The 18,574-nt window shown below is 44.3% G+C and overlaps 1 protein-coding gene across 3 annotated transcripts in view; it reads right to left on the bottom strand.

Annotated features, from left to right (window-relative positions):
- Nucleotides 1–233: 233 nt before the first annotated feature.
- Nucleotides 234–18,574, bottom strand: part of MARCH4 (membrane associated ring-CH-type finger 4) — a 106,224-nt gene continuing 87,883 nt past the window's right edge. For all 3 annotated transcript variants that reach the window (XM_027879714.1, XM_027879695.1, XM_027879704.1), the window contains one exon: nt 234–6,842. In XM_027879714.1, the coding sequence (XP_027735515.1) occupies nt 6,481–6,842 (362 nt within the window). In that variant the 3' untranslated portion in view covers nt 234–6,480. The remainder of the gene's footprint in view (nt 6,843–18,574) is intronic.

Here is an 18,574-nt window from a genome sequence, read left to right as displayed (position 1 = left end):
AAGGCTCTAGGAAGGCTCATTGAGCAGACTTTATCACTCACACTTTCTTTGAGCAATCAGGCAACTGAATGTGGTATCCTAATTCTGTTTGATAAAACACACCTGGATGTGTAACGTAACACATAAAGGAGCATCTCCCCTTAGTACCTCCTCTCTACTGTTATTTAATTCTTTAAGACTTGGATATCAGAACCCTTTTTTAATTTTCTCTATTTTTTTCTTTTCCTCCCATTTTTTCCTTTTCCCTTTCTTTCCCAAGATGCTTGGGAAAAAAAAAAAAAAAAAGGATTATTAATAAAAAAATAAAAAATATGGGAAAAAAGTACTGACAATGTGGCTTGGAAAAGAATTTCTGTCTGAGTTCTTGCCCCACTCAGAAATCCATCTCTTCTCAAAAGTTGTGGTGGCAGGTGCTTGTGCTTTTGCATCATTGTGCTTGTTTGAGTATGGCTCAGAGAAGTTTGAGGGGCCTTCAGTTTGTTTCCCACTGCTGGAGCTGAGCATCTGTTTTCCACATACTTCTGCCTTAATTAAATGCTATACAGTAATAAGCATGAACCAAAGATAGGCCAGAAGTTGTATAAAAGCATTTCCCTCTTGTGTCTTCTCTGCCTGAAGTCAAATTGTCTGTTGCATTTTCCACACAGCAACTCCCTAGCTCCTGTCGAACTTATTCAGTACAGTTAAGTATTCTTTCAGGTTTATTTAGGAGTTTTTTTCTCTTCTTTATCTTCTCAGGATAACATTTATAAATATATATGTATATGTTTACATATATTTTATCTTGAAATTCCAGTTCTGGAAGAGAAAACATAATTCTTTCATCAAAGGAGAAATTCACCCACTGACCTGAAGGTAATCTGAATAATGAACTAGGATAGTTTTTGATGTTTGTGTAAACAGCACAGGACTGTCAGTTTCTGCACTCCTTGTATCCAACATGAGAGATAGGAGATCAAAGACTGCCTTCAGTAACTGCAGCATGTCAGACTTGCATTATTGAGGGAGATATTCCTAGAGCCATTGATTCACTGCTGTTGAATGGGGGAAACCAATCAGTGTTTTCACCATCTCCTTCAACACGTAAGAAGAGGTGGAGGTCAATGCAATAAGCTTCTACACTTGTTTCCCCTCTCACTTATTCAAATAAATCATTATTCATCAATGAAATGATGTTGCCTGTTTGGAAACATGAAGGATGTAGAAGACTGTAAAACTAGTGTGTGAGGAATTCTGTGTCTGCTCAGGAAATCTTCAGGGCTGGAGTCTAGGGACACCAGAGTGGATGAGGCTGGCTCAGGAATGAGAAGGAGCAGTCATGGGTGAGGTGACAGTGGAGATTAGGATACTCAGCCAGTAGTCACTAAGACAATTGCACTATTGACTGTTCCCCTGCAAGTGTTTGCCCATCATACAATAGTAAGAGGAAGGAATAGGTCTTCTGACTGTGCATTCTCATAAGGAGACGTGCAGGAATCCTGGTGGATGAACCGTGGTTTGGAAGTGCTAATAGAACAGCCTCCTCCTACACTGAAGAGTAGTAGCGTTTTGCTTAGTTTGCCTTAGTTATCTCTTGAGGAAAACAAAGAGAGGATGCTTGAATGACCGACCACAACATGTGGGCAGAGGATGGTCTTCAGGACTGGAAAGTCTTCAAAATTGTCCTCCAGCTATGGGCAGTGGTTCTGATGTTTTACTGCTGCCAGATCAAGGCCTTTGAGAAGAGTCAGGGGCCTGGCAGCATGAGCACTATTTTCCTGTCTCCCTGAGTTAAAACAGGACAGCCAACACTTCTCTTGACTAAAATCTATGCTGCTGACTTGCTCTTTCCTTGGGTCATCCATCATAGTACACTAAGACTTGGAGCTCTTCAGCACCTTGCTTGGGAAACCACAACAGGGAACGCAGCTGATTTACTTGAAAAGCAGCCCATCATTTCTTACATTTTAAATTAGAAACCAAGTGTTATCTGGGTGTATGGGTTTCGCTAGCATTATTGTGGTTTTTTTGTGGCAACCAATTAATAGCAGGCACTGAGACTGGCAATGAAAATACATATCAAAGAGGATTGATTGATGGTTATAGAGTTTGACTTATTGATACAAACTCTTAATGGTCCCCGTGTTCTCTGATGACCCTTGGGTTAGTGCATGCGCTTGATCCATTGCAGACACAGAGGAAGAGGGTTTGAACTTGGCAGTGAGTATTTACCAAGAGACAGGATGGCAAGAATGGAAGAACTGTGGGAGCTGGAGGCCAGCACTGATGTTTCAGTAGGCCAAGAATAGCATTGGCAACTGACACAGAGTAAAACACCTCTGAAGAGCATAGCCAGAAAAGAATTACCAGAAAGAACTGTCAAAGCTGACAGAAAAAATCAGGCGACTGGCAGAAATCACAAGATTGAGCAGGACCATACACACACATTTTCTGATGATGGCTGAGCACAGTCCTCCACACTGGCCATCCCCAAACAATGTCAGAGGACCATAAAGCCCAGGAACTGAAGGGTCTCCACAGTGATAGGACCTGGAATTTTCTTCACTGGGAGAAACAGCTGCCAAACTCTGCAAGCTTTGTTTGTCAGTGGAAGTGATCTGACAGCTTTGTAACAAAATATAGGGAACGTCTCTTCAGGGACTCATCAGACAAGACTAGAGGAAAGACATGGGGAAGAAGAGATGCCTTCTATAGCATAGCTCTGCCCCATCTCTTCTGTCAGCTAGAATCCCCCAATACACAACTTATTTTTCATGTCTTGGGAGTGTTCTGTCTCTTTTTGCACCTTTGAAAGTCCTGCATAGTAGCACAAAGGGGATGGCACAAGTAGACTGTGGGAGATGAGAGAACTGTGCTATGGAAGGAAGAGATCCTCATCAGTATTTCTTCCATCAATACTTTGGGGAGAAAAGAAAAAGAGAATTCAAAACCCCCAACCCCCACACTAAATTTGCACTTGTTCTCTCAGACTGGCAGCCTAGAAGTTCATAAACTCAGAAGTACCTTGTTCTGTAGTAAACTGTTTTGAAAACAGTTTCCAATGGCTTCCCCAAGTTTGCTTTGCTGGTGGCAGCCCTTCGGCTCCATGCTGGCACATGTATGAAGCTCTCTGAACAAGTTTTGACCTTCCGTTAGCCCCTCTGCCCATCAAGCCAGCTAATGACATGCTTTGTATTGCACAGAACACATACAATTGACAAGTTCATAGTGTTGTTTAAATATTAAACAGTCTAGACAGGCTTTTGAGTCTTACGCCGCTATGACAAGGCTCAGACCACACCCATCTCTGAAATTGGGCTGCGGGATCATTTGCACAGTAAGACAGACAATAAGACTTGTATACATTGCCATGCAACAGAATAGACCCCAAACCGCCAGCCCTAAGTGGAAAGTTTATTTCTAAGCACAATATATGGAAAAACCAAACCAACAAACCCCACAGATATAGAAAACGTTGTAGCAAATCCCTGGTCAAGTAGGACTTCATGTCTGTCACTACCCTGCACCTCACAGCCGCTTAAAATGTCATGCAATGGAGGAGAGGGCACTTGGACGACACCCTCTGCTTCGGATCACGGAGGATCTCCAAGCAGGAGAAGGCCGATGGAACTCCCGCTGAGTGATTCAGACTGTAACCAGCAAAAGGGCAGTGCTGCTCACCCCCACCACATACCTCGTGACTACCGGGGGTAGACTTAGCACTTCAACAGGCTTTACCAACGTGGGTTCTCACAACATCCCTGTGAGGTAGGTACGTATTGTTATTCCCCCTTTGCGCGGAGGGGGGACTGAGCCAAACAGCCCAAGGCTACAGAGTCAGTGGCAGAGCTGGAGTGAGAGTATGCAGAGTCCTGTGTGCTCAGAGTACTAGATCACACCACTCTTTCACAGCAAGTTGTGCTTCTGACCTCATAAACTTTTAGCCATTGGCCAAATTAAAGGAATTTGACTTCTCCATATTAAATGAGTGGAGGGCAGGGAGGGAAACAACATCATGGGTGACAGTTGTCCCTTCATTTGCATATGCTTCTCCCTTCTCAAAACCACCATAATTACTCATCTTTTGGAATGAGGACAGCTTCCAGAACAGGCATAGGGGTGAGAGGCTGCTGTGTTTGCTTGCTTTGGCCAGGTTTCTCTCTACTGTGGATCAGAAGCAGTTCTTCCAGAGACTGTTCATGGCAATACCTTCCTTCTGGGGATAGCTACTTTCAGAGATGACTGGAACTGCCCCTTCCCTTTCCCTCTGCCCACCAATACCCCCTTCTCCTCTCTGCCAAAAACACTCTTTGGTAGATAGTAAATCTGGTCAGATAAAGGTACAGTGGCCTCAGAAACCATGTTGCACATGGATCCTCAGTAAGTCAGCTTCCTTGGATGGTGTTTCACCTCCCACACTCTCTTCCATAGAAGTGCCTGTTCTGTTGTATCCTGATATTTAAAGGGACACTGTCAAGTAATTGAGGTGAAAAATATGGCCTTGCCTTAAGATGCTAACCTCCATCTTCAACGTTGCAGAATGGCTGGTGCGCTCAAACCCAGAGGCTGAAGTCTGACACCTTCTCTGGTCCAGAAACACCTGACCTATGACAGCCTGGGTGCCAAAGGAACTGGGAGCCCATGTTTGCCCTGTCTCCAATAGAAGCTGTGAGAGGTGCTGGAACGATGATGGAGGGCAGTTGAATGCAGCCATCATGCAACGTTGTTGGCATTGCTGCTAAATGGATGCAGTTTGGCTGAAGTGCTTATCTTGATTTTAGGGGGGAGCTACACGTTCATTGTTTTGGGACTGCTGAGATGTTGCTCCTCACTTAGCTAATCTCTGTATTTTTAGGGTTCTTGCTTTTATGCTTCCTTCGTGGCAGCTGCAAAATAGCTCAACACCACAGAGTTGGGACATACCCTCCACAGAGCCAGGATAGTCAGCAGGAAATCAGCAATATGGATTTCCTCCTGTTGCAGAAGAAAGGTGGGGAGGAGAGGGATAGGGATGATGAAAGGAATGGAGTGAGTGGAGAGAACCATACATGCCCAAATGGAAAAGGACAAAATCGGTAGGGAAAGAATTTTATTTTCAAGTTTGTTAAGAGAATATTACAAACAATGGAGAGTAAAAAAAGCCCAAACCCTAAAAACTATTAAAAAGTACTTGACAGTGTCCCTTTAATGATTCAGCCATTGTGCATTGAAAGAGAATGTTCCTGAAGAGCAACTGGTACCTTCGAGGATATATCCCAGAGAAGGAGACTTATTAGAAGTGTTACACAGTCAATCAGCAACTGTGCTCCCTCTTCAGACTAACTCTCTTTTGGATGATTGAATGGAATAGACTCTGTAATAAACTAACAGACTGGATGTGAAAGGGTCAGCCTACAAGACTGAGTGAGACTGTTGCAAATCGAGCAGCAGGGATACAGACACCAAAAAGAAAAGGTACATCTCTAATGCATGAGTGTCTGAATCGGCAAGGGAGCAGACACCCACCGAAGATGGGTCATCTTCTTGTGATTGGAGTAAAATGGAAGGAAATTAACCTGGAATGTCTGTATGGAAAATGATGTATGTAAGTGGCTGGATTTGGGGTTATGAAGGCATGAATCACACCAGTACTTGTGCTTGAAACACCTGTGGAACGTTTGTACAAAATTTGCCAAAAATGCCTATACGTCAAATAAAGGTCATGGAGCTCCCACCCCCCTCCCAGTTCAACCCTCACAAACCCCTTGTCAGGAACATTACGACAAAAAAAAAAAAAAGGATTTTTGGTGAAATTTGTGTATGCCTGGATTTTTTTAAGAATTTCTTGGTGAGATGATTCAATCTCTCCTTCTGTAAATCAATACTGAAAAATCCCCAGCCATTTAACTTCAGGTACCCCCTGGTAAATCAAACAAGGCTCCAGTGACTAATAAAACAGAACAACTCATACCCTGGTTAATCACAGTCTGGAAAATAAAAACACTCCAAATATTTCGTTCCCTTCCATGTTTTTATAAATCTCACACTATGTGTGTGTGTTTGTGTGCGCGTGCGTGTGTGTACGGGGGGTGTGTACAGAGCGTTACCTATTCCAGGTAGTAGGATTTGTAAGACATGCTAAACCGTCTGTTCCTCTGCTTCCCCAGAACTCTGCCTACTCAGTTTGTAGTCTGTATTGCACTTGTTTTGTTGTTTTTTTTGTGATTTGTGTTGTTGGTTTTTTTCTTTTTTTTTCCTTTTTTTTTTTTTTTTTAAACAGGCTGGAAAACATTAACCTCTTTAGCATGAGTGTGCAGCTCTCCCTCCACCTGTTTTTTTCCTCAGCTGGCCAGGTGCCGCCTCTTATATCTTGTGCAGTTACTGAAAAAAGAAAAGGAGAGGAGGAAAAAAAAAAAGAGAAAAAAGAAAAGGAAAGAGAAAGAAAAAGGCACACCATGCTCCTCTGCTTTGTGAGTTCTTTGTCTCCTCCGCTTCGTGTTAAGGCCTCCTGAATTCCTCCGCTCAGACCGTCGTGACCCTCATGACGAGCTCTCTGTTACTACTAGACTGACTCCTCTGTTCGTGAGGCCTCAGGTGGCTGAGTATATGCAGGATGGTATAAGCACAGTGGTGGTCAGAGAGGGTGCCTGTGGCATGGCCGGCAGCCCGTGCCCCGCTGTCGGCTGGAGCGGAGTTAGTGGCTGTACCACCAGTGGAGGACGAGTGGGTGGTTTGGGAGGAGGGGCGCTGATTTGTCCTGGTCCCTGTTTTTTGCTCCTCCATGTCCTTTGTTTTGTCATAGTTCAGCACTTTCCACTGCTGATTGACCGCCTGCCACCGTTTAAAAATCCGGTAAACCGAGGGCCCTTCGTGAATTATTAGACCTGGAGGGAAGTGGGAAAGAAATAAACATAAAAAACAGAAGCAAAACTTTAGAAAGAACCACAAACCTACCCCAGCACCTTCCCCCAGCTAGCTGGTTAAGCTCAGCTCTCCCTCATCCAGTGTTTACTCCATGATAAATCCTGTATTTTAATTACTGACAGCACTGGTGCTCCTCCTCTCCCAGATCCCTTTTCCCCCTGAATTAAAAGGATTACAGTTTTATCTCAGCCATCGATAAAAGGATTGTAAATGCAGCACAGTGAGTTATGCTCTTACAGCAGCAGAGTATCTGTTTACCAATAAATGCCCGAGGTTTATCAGTCGCTGGACTAATTTTTCATGCTGCATAGGCATGATTCACCGAGCTAATGGCGTGTGTTTGGTGGGGATGTAACTGGATCTGACGTGCCAGTGACGGCTGCTGCACCAGCGTCATGTGTGTGCACAGCCCATGTCTCTCCCCACACACAACAGCAGAGCAGACACACGTGTGCAGGCCAGAGGCAGCAACTGAGCAAAAACAAAGGGTCTGCCTATTCCTGTAAGTGGTTTGTTATCCAAGGCAAAGTTTTGCTCATCTGCAGAGCAGGCACCTCACTGTACATCATTGCTTCCTCTCAAGGGGGAACTCAGCATGCTTGACAGAAAGGGCAGATGAGTGTGTGCACTGAGTGTGTCCTGCTGCCCACCTGCATTCACCAGTGCTGATGTCTGGGGGTGGCACTGGGCTGCAGGACACCTGACTTCTAATGGTCACCGCATTCCAAAACGAATGAGCAGCTCAGGCCCTTCCACCCAGCAGTTATCTCATCTCCCAGTTGTCTCCATCATCCTCCCCAACCTTGCCAGATGAATAAGGAATTAAATAATTTTAATTGTTTAGACGATGGCAGTACTTGAGTATTAAGCTCTGTTATTATTAAGTTGTCAGGCTGTGGCTAGACCCTTTGGAAGCGCTAGGTCAAGCAGTGGCTGCAACAGAGAGGTGTTCCTCTAGGGCTGGAGGAAGGTGCAACATCTCATGTAGATTAGCTGGCACACTGTAATTTACCCCACAAGCTTTGCTAGACAGTGGGATTTATGTGGAATGAGCAGCGTCTGAGTCTCCTTGTTTTGCAACCATCTGTCTCTTAGGAAAGTGCCTTTTTATTCCATGTAACTAAAGCCAGACCAGCAGGCAGGACTGGGTGAGTTAGCACATGGATAGCTTCGTTGTTCTTAATGCTTATGGCTTCACCATTCTTAGTATCATTATCAAAAACATTTCTAGGAAGAGTAGCTCTCTTACCTGCCTGTTGCAAGTGTAAAAGTACAAGAACAAAGGACCCACAAGAAATAAGAATCAAAATCATGCCTAAACAAAGGGGCTGACTTGACCAACAATGTGTGGAGAGATGATGGTCACCACAAAATAAAGTGGTTTATGACTATTCCCAATGAATCAAATGCTACAGCTTTAGCCACCACCTGCCTTTTCTAGGTTGATCTAGTTTTTGATGGCAGATAATTACTGGAGTAAACCCGTGCTACATCAAAACCCCAAATACCTGAAGGTCATCTTAGCCTTAGGGCTGATCTCCTCATTACTCACTGATAGGATGCAGCCACCCCATTTCTCAGGGTCTGCATCAGATGTTAGAGAGTTTAAATCACTGCTTCAGTACAGACTGAGTTTCTAGCCTGCCTGGTTTTAAGCATAACTAGGAGCCCTGCTGACTTAATCACAGATTAGCTTCAGGGGGACTCTCACATTCACTGAAATGGGGTGCTGAGCCTGCTCCCTGGCTGTAGAAGTAATTACATTGGATAGGTTAAGTATGCAGATCTGACTGTTCTGGGACAGGGAATGGCATAGGGCACTACGGTATGAGAGAGCTCTACCCTCTGGTTCCCATAGGCCATTGAGATTACACAGCTGCAATCCTGGAGTGGTGCTGGGTTTTCAAAACCAAACATCATGACATCATAATAGAAAAATGTGTTTTTTCCCCCCTCTGCTTTGAAACTTGGTTGAGAATTCTGACGTGGTCTGATCAAAGCATCAACAATAAAACACAGGACTTAGGGAAAGCCTGCAGATCCAGCCAAGGAGACAGAGCTTTGAAGCAGGCCTGAAGTGGATCAGCCCATGACAAGGGACATTAGACATATATTTAAATGAGCTGTCTGATCTGTAATGAATGAAATTTCACTCTGATCAATGAGAGAGACAGTGTTTCTTGGAGGCCACCTTAAACTTGGGATAAAAGAGCTGAAATCAAATGTTTTCTCTTTGGCTGTAGAACATTCTTCATAGAATCAAATCCATTCTACGAAGTATTAAACACTGAGCCAGGATTGTAAATCTATTCTTAATTACCTTATCACAAATATTTAATGCGCAGCCTGATTCAAGAGGGCTGTTTATAAAATTCTTGTTTGTTTGCCTTCTAATTATAAATGTTTATGATCTTATGCAATTAACTGTGATGCTGATAGATGGGTTGCTGAGTCAACTGAGCACCTGTTTTCTTAGATAATTCTGGTTTCCAAATATTTATAAAAGTACAAAATAACTTGTTTTCATCTGTATTTACTGGACTCTAAATTACTTATCGATTTCCTAGTGTCAAGCTCAGGAAGCTGTAAAATTAAGAAGAAACCAAGTGGAGGGGTGGGCAGGGAGGCGGAAGTAACAGTGATTCATTTGCAAGAGTACATGCCAAGAGTAAGCAAGAGTCTATCCCTTTATATCAAGCTGCAGGATGCTTAATGCTCCCACTGAAACAAATTTTGTCTGCCTGAGATAAATTAGAATGGGAATTCCTACATTCAGCTCTGTACATCCCCTGACAAAAAAAAAACCTTCCTCAAGGATTATTCTTGTTGACAGAGGTGAAACTTTCTAATTTAAGCCCAGAATTCAACGGGAAATCCTTCAGGAAGAACTGTATTCAACTTGAGGTGTCCAGCTAGAGCCAATTATTCCATAAGTCAAGTTCTCTGTGTGGGTGTGTAAGATTGCAGGTTGGTGTGAACTCTCTCTGTGCAGTTCTCTCTTTTCAAGACACAGATGTCTATATGAGAGTTTAAGATTGATTCTAGTAGTGTCCTGGTCCTTCTCCACTCCTTCCCAGTTTACCTCACTCTCTTCTGCTTCACAAAATCTGTTCTCAATTGATCCTCTGTGAAATCATCCTCTTCAGAAGGAAGAACTTGTTGGTCCACACTGTTGCCTGGTTTATGAAATCCCTAGTTTGTGGTCATGGTGAAATGAAACTCCCATGGAATGTGGACACTGATGATGTGCTGTTCTCATTCCCATTTTCTCATGTAGAGACCTGGTTGGACCAGCACTGGACAAAATTCCTTGAGCTGGAAGTTGTTGAAAGCTGGAGTCCCTTGGATTAGAAGGGATAGACGTGCATTGGATCAGCAGACTTGTGACAGAACTGATCGAGACAAATGGCTAGAAGGGCTGTTGGAAGAACATTGGCAGATGTAACAAGGACAACTGTGTTTATGTCTCTGGGTAAGGAAGGGGGGATCAGCTGGTGTACCGCCAACTGTGAGATTCACTGGGGGTTTGTGAGCCTCCAATCCAAGGCAGCTTTGGAGCAGCAGTTTCCCAGAAATTACAAGCAGTGACATCCTAAACATGGTCAGACTCTGACACCAAGTTATCTTTTCACCAGGACTTTCAGCCTCTAATTAAAACTTTCCTCCTATTCCAACATTTACCATGCACTTTCTTTAAAGAAACAGGTAAATTCTTGGGAAAGGAACTGTTTCACCTCTTTCACCTCTGCCAGTAAAAAAACCACCAAAACAGGGCTTCTGCTGACAGTGGGTGGTACATCATCCCTGCACTGACACTCCTGTTATCTACAGGAGGAAAAATTAGAGTCTATTCCAGCCAGTTACCTTCTCAAAGAGGCCCTGTCTTGCCACCTGAGCTGTCGCCTCTTGTTTCCACCTTCAGCAGCACTTTGCTCTTTTGTTTTCCTTTCCAAATGCAGTTTCATCTCAACCAGACAGCTGCCATGCTTTAGCCTGTTTCTGTTGCTTTCATTACTGGGTGTCAGGGGAAGATTATGGCAGCTGTGATCAAAGCTTAATGTTTGCATCCACAGCAGTGGTGACTCAGGCCAAGGTAAACCAAGCTTTCTGGGAGATAACATTTCTCATTGCCAGCCTTTCCCTCTACTGACATCGTACACAAATGCTTCCCTCCCTTTCTGCAAATTCTTTAATCTTTTGTGACAATCTCAAGTTTCTCCACTTTTGTTTCCAAGGCTCAAGCAGCTCAGCCCTCGCTTATCTCTTTGCCTTAATCTCATCCTATTCGCTCCATCCTCAGTCGCCTTTTATCTCGACCTAAGAGCAGGAAAGTGGTTGATGATAAACCAGGAAAAGAGAGCCAGAGAGATCTGTTCCAGAATATATGCGCAGGGAAAGGGATATCTAGTATCTGGCATTCCCCAACATCTTGACCAGGTGAGTTCCAGCTGAACATGACATGTTCTTTAAACAACCTAGTGTACTTAAATCCTCCTGTGGCTGATAATCAAGGGTGCAGAGCTGTGCTCTTCAGGGAGTGGAGAAGAGGGTGAACTAAAGAGTGGGGAGAGATAGTTTCATAATTGAAAATAATGTCATGGCACCAATGGGACTCTCACTGGGGTTAATTCGGGAGGAGAAATGTGAACCTCAGAGCTGACCAGGTTGGGAATGAGGTAATTTCCTCCTCGCTCCTGTTCATCATCTCCAGAACATCTTCATTTCACCTCCCTTTTTCTGCACATGAAATCCCCAGGAGGGTGCAGTCCCTAGACCATGGAGGTGCAGAATCAGCACTGTACACCCCACCTGCTTTTTGATTCCCTGATGAAATAAACTGATTTGTCACAGAATTCCTGTCTTCAACAGTGTGACTGCCTGGTCCAGCTTGTGTTTGCACTTCTCTTTATTTGATTACATCTTGTTGATTCCTCCAATTTTCCAGAATAATTTCAAATGCTGATCTGATCCTCCAAAGTGCTTGCAGCCTTTCCAATCGCAGTGTCATATGTGAATTTTATAACAGCACTTCCTATTTAATTATCTAAGTCATTAATAAAAATATTGAAGAGAGCAGAGTCCAAAACAGTCTCTACTTGAAGTTTGTTTCCAGTTTACATCACACCACTGACAACTACTGACAACTGAGAAAGCAGTTTTTCCATTGGCTGTACACCTGCATTATAGTTATCTAATCTAGAGCACATTTCTCTTGTTTATTGAGGAGAATCTAAAGGCAAGGAATCAAGAGCATTGCCCAAGTCACAGAATAACAAATTACCTGCTTCCTTCTTAGCCACTAGTACAACAGTCCTTCCAAATTACATTTGGTTATACCCTCGTGTTCATCAGTGGGTTAGCTAAAAAAATATTCTACTATCTTTCTATGAATCAGTTAAGCTGCTTTGCCCTTAATTTACTTGAATCTCATTTCTTTAATGATAGAGGTTATATTTAAAGATAGGTACTCTGCTTGCACTTCCCCAGCTGCCTGGCACCTCCTGCATCCTGCAACCCAAGTTCTTGATGATGAAATGGTCACGGGTCAGAGAATTCTCCTGCAGCTTCCTTTGAAGTTCATTAGGACATACTGACAATGACAGAGCTAACTCATTTGAGGCTGTTCTCTTCTGATTTTGCCCTGGGCTTCTTTCTCCACATTAAATTTATTTTAGCTAAGTTTTGAGGACTGAAACAAGGGTAACATTTAACTCTTCATCCCTCTGTGTATCAAATATTTCTTGAGCTCTTAGACTTGCCTTCTTCTTCTTCTTTACATATGCTTATGGACTAATTTATTTTTGCCTTTTGTATTCCTGGATGGTCATCTTGATGTTCAATCCTGATAACTGCCTGTGTCTGTGTGATTTCTAGAGACTTTTCGTTAGTTGAAGGTTATTCTTTCTGCCTTTTGTGTGATTGCAGCTTCTGATTTTGGGTCCTCAAAGAGTTCTTGAGGCAGCCTCAGTGCTCTCTTCCCACACTTCTGTGCTTTTCCCTGCACAGGCACAGTTTGCTATTGTGCCTTTAGTATCATCCTTTTGGCAGCTGTGAGCTGTTCACAGCTCTTTTATCCTTCAAATTCTCTTCCCAAGAGACACTCCCTGCTCTGCTCCCCTGAGGCTGCTGCCACTGCTTTTCTGGAGTCCATTATCCTCACATCTTACTTTTATTCAGCTCAGGAATGCTTTCATCGAACAGTCACTTTCCATACAAACTACTGCTTCGTTCAGATTTTGAGGGATTTTTTGCTTTCTGGTGAAATCGAGGAGGAAGTATAGACTCCTTCATAACTGTCATCTCCACTTTCCAAAACATAAATTTTGTCCCCGGAATGTTTCAAGAGCTTAGTGGACAGTCTACCCTGCACACAGGAGTAGTTCATAATGGATGACTTAGAACCTCTGGTGCTGTCTTTTAGACATTTCTGGTAGTTGCAAGACACTTGACCAGTGGTCAGGATTTCTATAGTCCAGAAGACATCTAGCAAAGGTTTGCTCTGAATGACGCTGGAAATGTACCAGGAGGGTGAGCAAACTTAGCAACTGCCAGCTTTAAATGAGAGATAGTATAAACTGAAAATGTATTCATAATGATTAGGGCTAGAATGAATGCTTAACATATGGAAAAATAATTAGCTGATTATAATCAGGCATTTTCTTATCAATCATTCTCAATGCACATTTTTTTAGTATCTCAAGGACTGATTATGTATGAATCTGGACTGTATTTTTGCTTGGCAGAATTAGGATGTGTGCATGGCTAGACTCTGTTACAGTGCTATTGACCACTGGATGGCATGTGCCATTATGGAATCCATGGGTCTGGGGAAAATAAAACACTCCCTCTGCTCTCTAAGTGCTCTCACTGTAACAAGGTTCCACTGTCACAGGGGTTTCTCAGCGTATGTATGCCTTGCTTGGACCTCCTCAGGCCACAGGGACCACGACTCCAGCAAAACTGAAATGGAGCCCCTCGGAGGCTGAGACCTCCATGGCCAGGGAAGAGCCCCCATCAGTGTACACAGAGAGGCTGCTTCCAGCTGTCTTGGAGGTATTTGAGGGAGGTTTGGGCTCGCCCATTTTGGGTCATTACAGCACAAACAGGCCGGTCCGCAACCTGCAATTGATGACTAACCAGAAAACCTTGTGTTTATTACAGCTCTCGTTCAAGGGCAGCTGTTCCTCAAAGCTTCCTCAGCCCCTGGTGGGCCAGGGCCCCCCACAAATGCAGAAAGAGCCCTTCTCCCTCCCTGCTTCCTCCGCTCCATCTGGCAGAGCCATGGGAGCAGCAGGTCCCATCTGGGCGGGTGATTACGCTGTGTCCCAAGCTCTCTGCAGCCATTAACACCCACCCCCAGACTCAGCAGGAGTCCTGCTGGGTGGGAGATGGATCCAGCGTGCTGGCATCTCAGAGAATCCCCACAGTTGCTGCTCCACCAGGCAATTGATCATGGAGCAGAGCGTGGGGGGCTGGGGAGAGGAGGCAGCTCCTTTAGCAGTGCTGGGAGTGCTTGGTGTGGCAGCTGGCAGCATCTCTCCCCCAGGCAGCACGGTGATTTTGCAGGATGCTGCTGAGCTGTGCAGCCAGGAACAATTTCCAGGTTGTGACACTGCAGCGTGTCATGAGTTCATGTAACACAAGCAAGCAGCAGTGACTCCTGTGTGCACAGAATGCTATGGGCTCCTCTTGGAAGCAGGAGCAGTCCATCCCACAGACATGGCATTTGTAGCTGTGGGAGGACAAATGCTTTACCCAGCAGGAAGAATTGAGTTGACAGGTAGGACTGCCTGTCATGGGGCTTGGGGAGCTTGTGGGAGCTGGGGACAGCATGTTGTAGAAGCATTTGGGGAGCTTTTATGGCTGCAAGGTAGATGCATCTTCTCTGTGAGGTGCTGCCTCCATCCCAGGGCAAACACCCTCAGCCATGTCCCCTGCTGACCCAGTGCTCCTCTGCAACACACTGACTGGGCCCTGTAGGGCTGAGCTGGTAAGACTCAAAATGAGGAGAGTCTGGCAAAATTAAGGACCTGACAGGAGATGTCAAATGGACAGGAAATTTAATTCAGCACTCCCACATGGTTTGTTTGCAATGGGAAATTAGCACTGCTTGTCTGCAGGATGCCGTCTGTGACAGAGGAGCTGGGGTGATCCCAGGAACTTGCTCTAGAGATGCCACAATACTTGCAGCTGTAAGCATCAATTACTACTAATTTCTCCAGACAAATACTTTTACCCCTTGCCTCAAAACTGGGACAAAAACCACCCAAAATCAAAATAAGAATAACAGTTAAAATACAGAAAATGTAACCCAAAGAAATCCTTGCTCAGGCAATAGATAAAACATAAACTCAAGTACTTCTGTAAACCCAGCTGGCTGTGGACAGCTACAGCAAAATGGATGTTGTGCCCTTAAGGGCTCTTGTACTCCCATGGTATTTAGTTCACAGTGAACGATAAAGCAGAGGATTAAAGGGCAGTCTCTAGTTATGCAGGCAGCAATAAATGAGACTCTTCTTGGAAAAAGTAAATAAATAAATAGAGATGGGAGCTCCACCAGCAGAAGCCTTGCTTCTGAATTATATGTCTCCAGCAGCATTTCCTACTTGTGAGTCTACCCCTAACTGTGCCAGGAAAGGAGGGATAGGGCTTGGAGGCAGTACTAATATACTCTCTTGCTCTCTTAAATTTTCCCCTCCTTATTTTGTAGCTAGGATTGTATAGATCCTCTTGGAGCCTTTTTTCATCAAATTTAAAATGGACATGACAGCAACACCCCACATCTTGAAAAGGCTTTGTGCACAACAGGTAAAAGACACTCATTGTGTGCATGACAGATACTCCAAGGTCTTTAAAAGAAGGGAGTAAATAATCATTTCAAGCTAGATTGAACAGAGCACTGGCTAAATGCACATCCTGATCTCTGGGTGATTTTATGGGTCTTTTCTAGCTTTAGGTCTCCAGACATTCCCTGACAGAAGTCTGTGGAGTTGAACAGTCATGGTGAAAAGGGAAAAAGCACATGGCTTCCATTTCACTGTGCTTGTACGACGGCAGTCATTGCTCCAGGTCTGCATTCTGAGCCTTGCTATACCATAGCTAATGTTACTTTGACCAAAGCGCTGCCTGTGCAGTCATGCTGGATCCTCAGCCATTCCCAGGACACTTCTTTAAAGGCAAAGCTGGACAACAGTGCTGTTCTGTGTAGGGTTTGGGAATCTGTCTTCACACTTGCTTGGAGTGAGATCTGAAAAAGCCACACTGTTCCGCAGAAAGGAAGAATACATGTGTATTTTCAGACAGGTGAAAATGTTTCATTTGGACTTGAATATTTTTTAAATGTTGTATTCCAGAATCTGACATTGAATTTAAAATACTCAGCATGAGCAGTCATCTCTAAATGCTAAATCAAAATGCTTTATTCAATAACTATCAAAACATGACATTTGCTTATTGAAGGTAGAACTAGTGCCTCCCTCTCTACTTTTATTAGCAAATGAAATTCTGTAAGGAAAAATTATAATAGTTTCACATTTTTTAATTTTCTAAGGGATGTGAGTCCTGTCTGAGCCCAATTTCTCCATCCTGCTCAGCCATCTCAGTGCACTTCCCCTAAGAGGAATAGGAACCAGTCAGAAGAGACACAAAGGTGAGTATAAATCACCCTTAACATCCCCCTGGGAAATGCAGGGCACACAGGCTAAGTTTATGAACCTGACAGTGCCTCTGAAGCCACAGGTCAGCATGTGCACTGTGATTTTTTCTACTCCCTTGCTGGAGTGAGATCTGGGCATTTTTCCCCCCTGATGTGTAGGAAGGCATCCCGAGGAAGTCAGGCAGAAGATGCTCATGGTGCTCTTTGGCTAGCCTTTTGTTGGGATAAATGTGTTCCTGGGATATACCATGGTGCAGCCTGTGATTGGCTGCTCTGTCCTGCACAGACATGACAAAATCATTCATCGCAAATCCATGATTTCCGTGAGATTCTCGGAAGCCTTCCACATTGGATGCTGCAACTCCTCCTCTCTGCTCCTTACACTGTCCTCACAGGCCTCACCCCACCTTCTCTCCTTTCTGTGGGAGAGGCTTTCACTTCTCCCACACAAGCACTATTCAAAATTAATTAGGGTGGTAGAAGCCAAAAGGACAAGGGTCTATTATTTCTGATCCATTACTAGCTAGGATGTCTAAGAGGGCAAAACTTTTTCCTTCCTGCTCTGGGTATACAAGCTTCTTCCACCAGAGCTGAAGGCCTTTATGAGCTGTGATATCCAGCTGAGTGAATGCTGATGGAGGCTAATGGGGCAGGTAAGAGTTCACCTGCACCTATGGGATCCACCAATGCTGAGCTGACAAGTATGACAGCAGTGATAGGAACCAACCAAGAGTGGCTAAGCCTGCAGCAAAGATCTTCAGAAGAACCTTGTAGGACACCAAGAGGTCCATGATGTGGCCGTGGCTGAGCAGAGTGAATTGTCCCACCTGGCACAGTAAATATCTGGACCTTCAGCTCTTCAGGCTTCTCTGCATTCAGCAGGTAGTGATGAGTGCTCACTCCACACTGCCTGAATGTCATTGCTGTGGGCTTGTTTGCTGAGAAGGTCAAGTGCTGGCTGGACTGTTGGGTGCAGGATCCCTGGAGTTATTTAATATCACTGAACAATTCCACTTAACACTGCACAGTCACATGGGTGTTATGGATCCAGCTCTGCCATGACACAGAGGGACTCAGGCTATGGATGCCATCAGTGGATCTTGGTGCAGGAAGAAAAGCACTGTTTCAGGGAAAAACTTCCAGGAAAAATTAAGTTTAGCAACTTAGCCCATGGGCCTGCTTGCAATTCTTCTTTATAGACTGTTATATTCTGGATCTAAAAGATGGCTCTGTTGGTAGGTAGACATCAATCAGTCTCTAAGAAGTGATCCCAGAGCTGTATTAATGTGGTTTCATATTAATCTCCCCTTATGTCTGCTTCTGGCTCCCCACAGAGCTGGGGACACACCAAAAGCAGCTTCATCACCGTGCATGGGGGATGACATCCTGTGGTCTCATCTTTGACCACAGAGTTGAATTCTCTTGATATATCGACAACAGCATGCCATGGACTACAGCTTCCCACCTCCAGGAGTAAAGTGTCTGTGGGGATGCAGGCAGTAGTAGGAGGAGCAATGGGACAGAAGGCAGTTGGAAAAACACAGCCTGGCACAGAGCTAAGGACTTTTTTTCATCCTTTAGTAGACAGCACAATTTGTGCAGCTGGCATGGGAGATCCTACCAGCTGCCTACAAGGGAATTTCCTGCCGTAGTGTAGAAGCTGTGACGGGCAGGTGAGTGCTTCTGCCTCTGCCTACGTATGGAAACTTAACCCAGGGACTCTAGGCACTTCATTTCAGCATGGAGTTTAGTGACAGGGAAGCATCATTCTGATTATAATGTATCACACTTGAAAGCACAAGGTGCAATCTACAAGGCAAAAGAATTTATTTTTTTTTCCCCCTCAGAAAATGTTAATTATGCTGCCCTCATTAAATGCTAAACACATTGATCCACTGGAGCAAAGAGCACCATATGGTTATTCACGACAAAATAAATCTCTGCAGCCCTGTTGCAACAGTGAGACCCTGCATGGAGATAGATGTGGTGAAGGAGTGTGGAGCTGAACAAACACGTGTGAAAGGCCAGGTGCTGCTC

This window comes from Empidonax traillii, unplaced genomic scaffold (assembly GCF_003031625.1).
Source record: "Empidonax traillii isolate 1590-97213 ecotype Southwest subspecies unplaced genomic scaffold, ASM303162v1 scaffold5:size3517227, whole genome shotgun sequence".
Lineage (NCBI taxonomy): Eukaryota > Metazoa > Chordata > Aves > Passeriformes > Tyrannidae > Empidonax > Empidonax traillii.
This window is presented reverse-complemented; position numbering and strand designations above follow the sequence as displayed.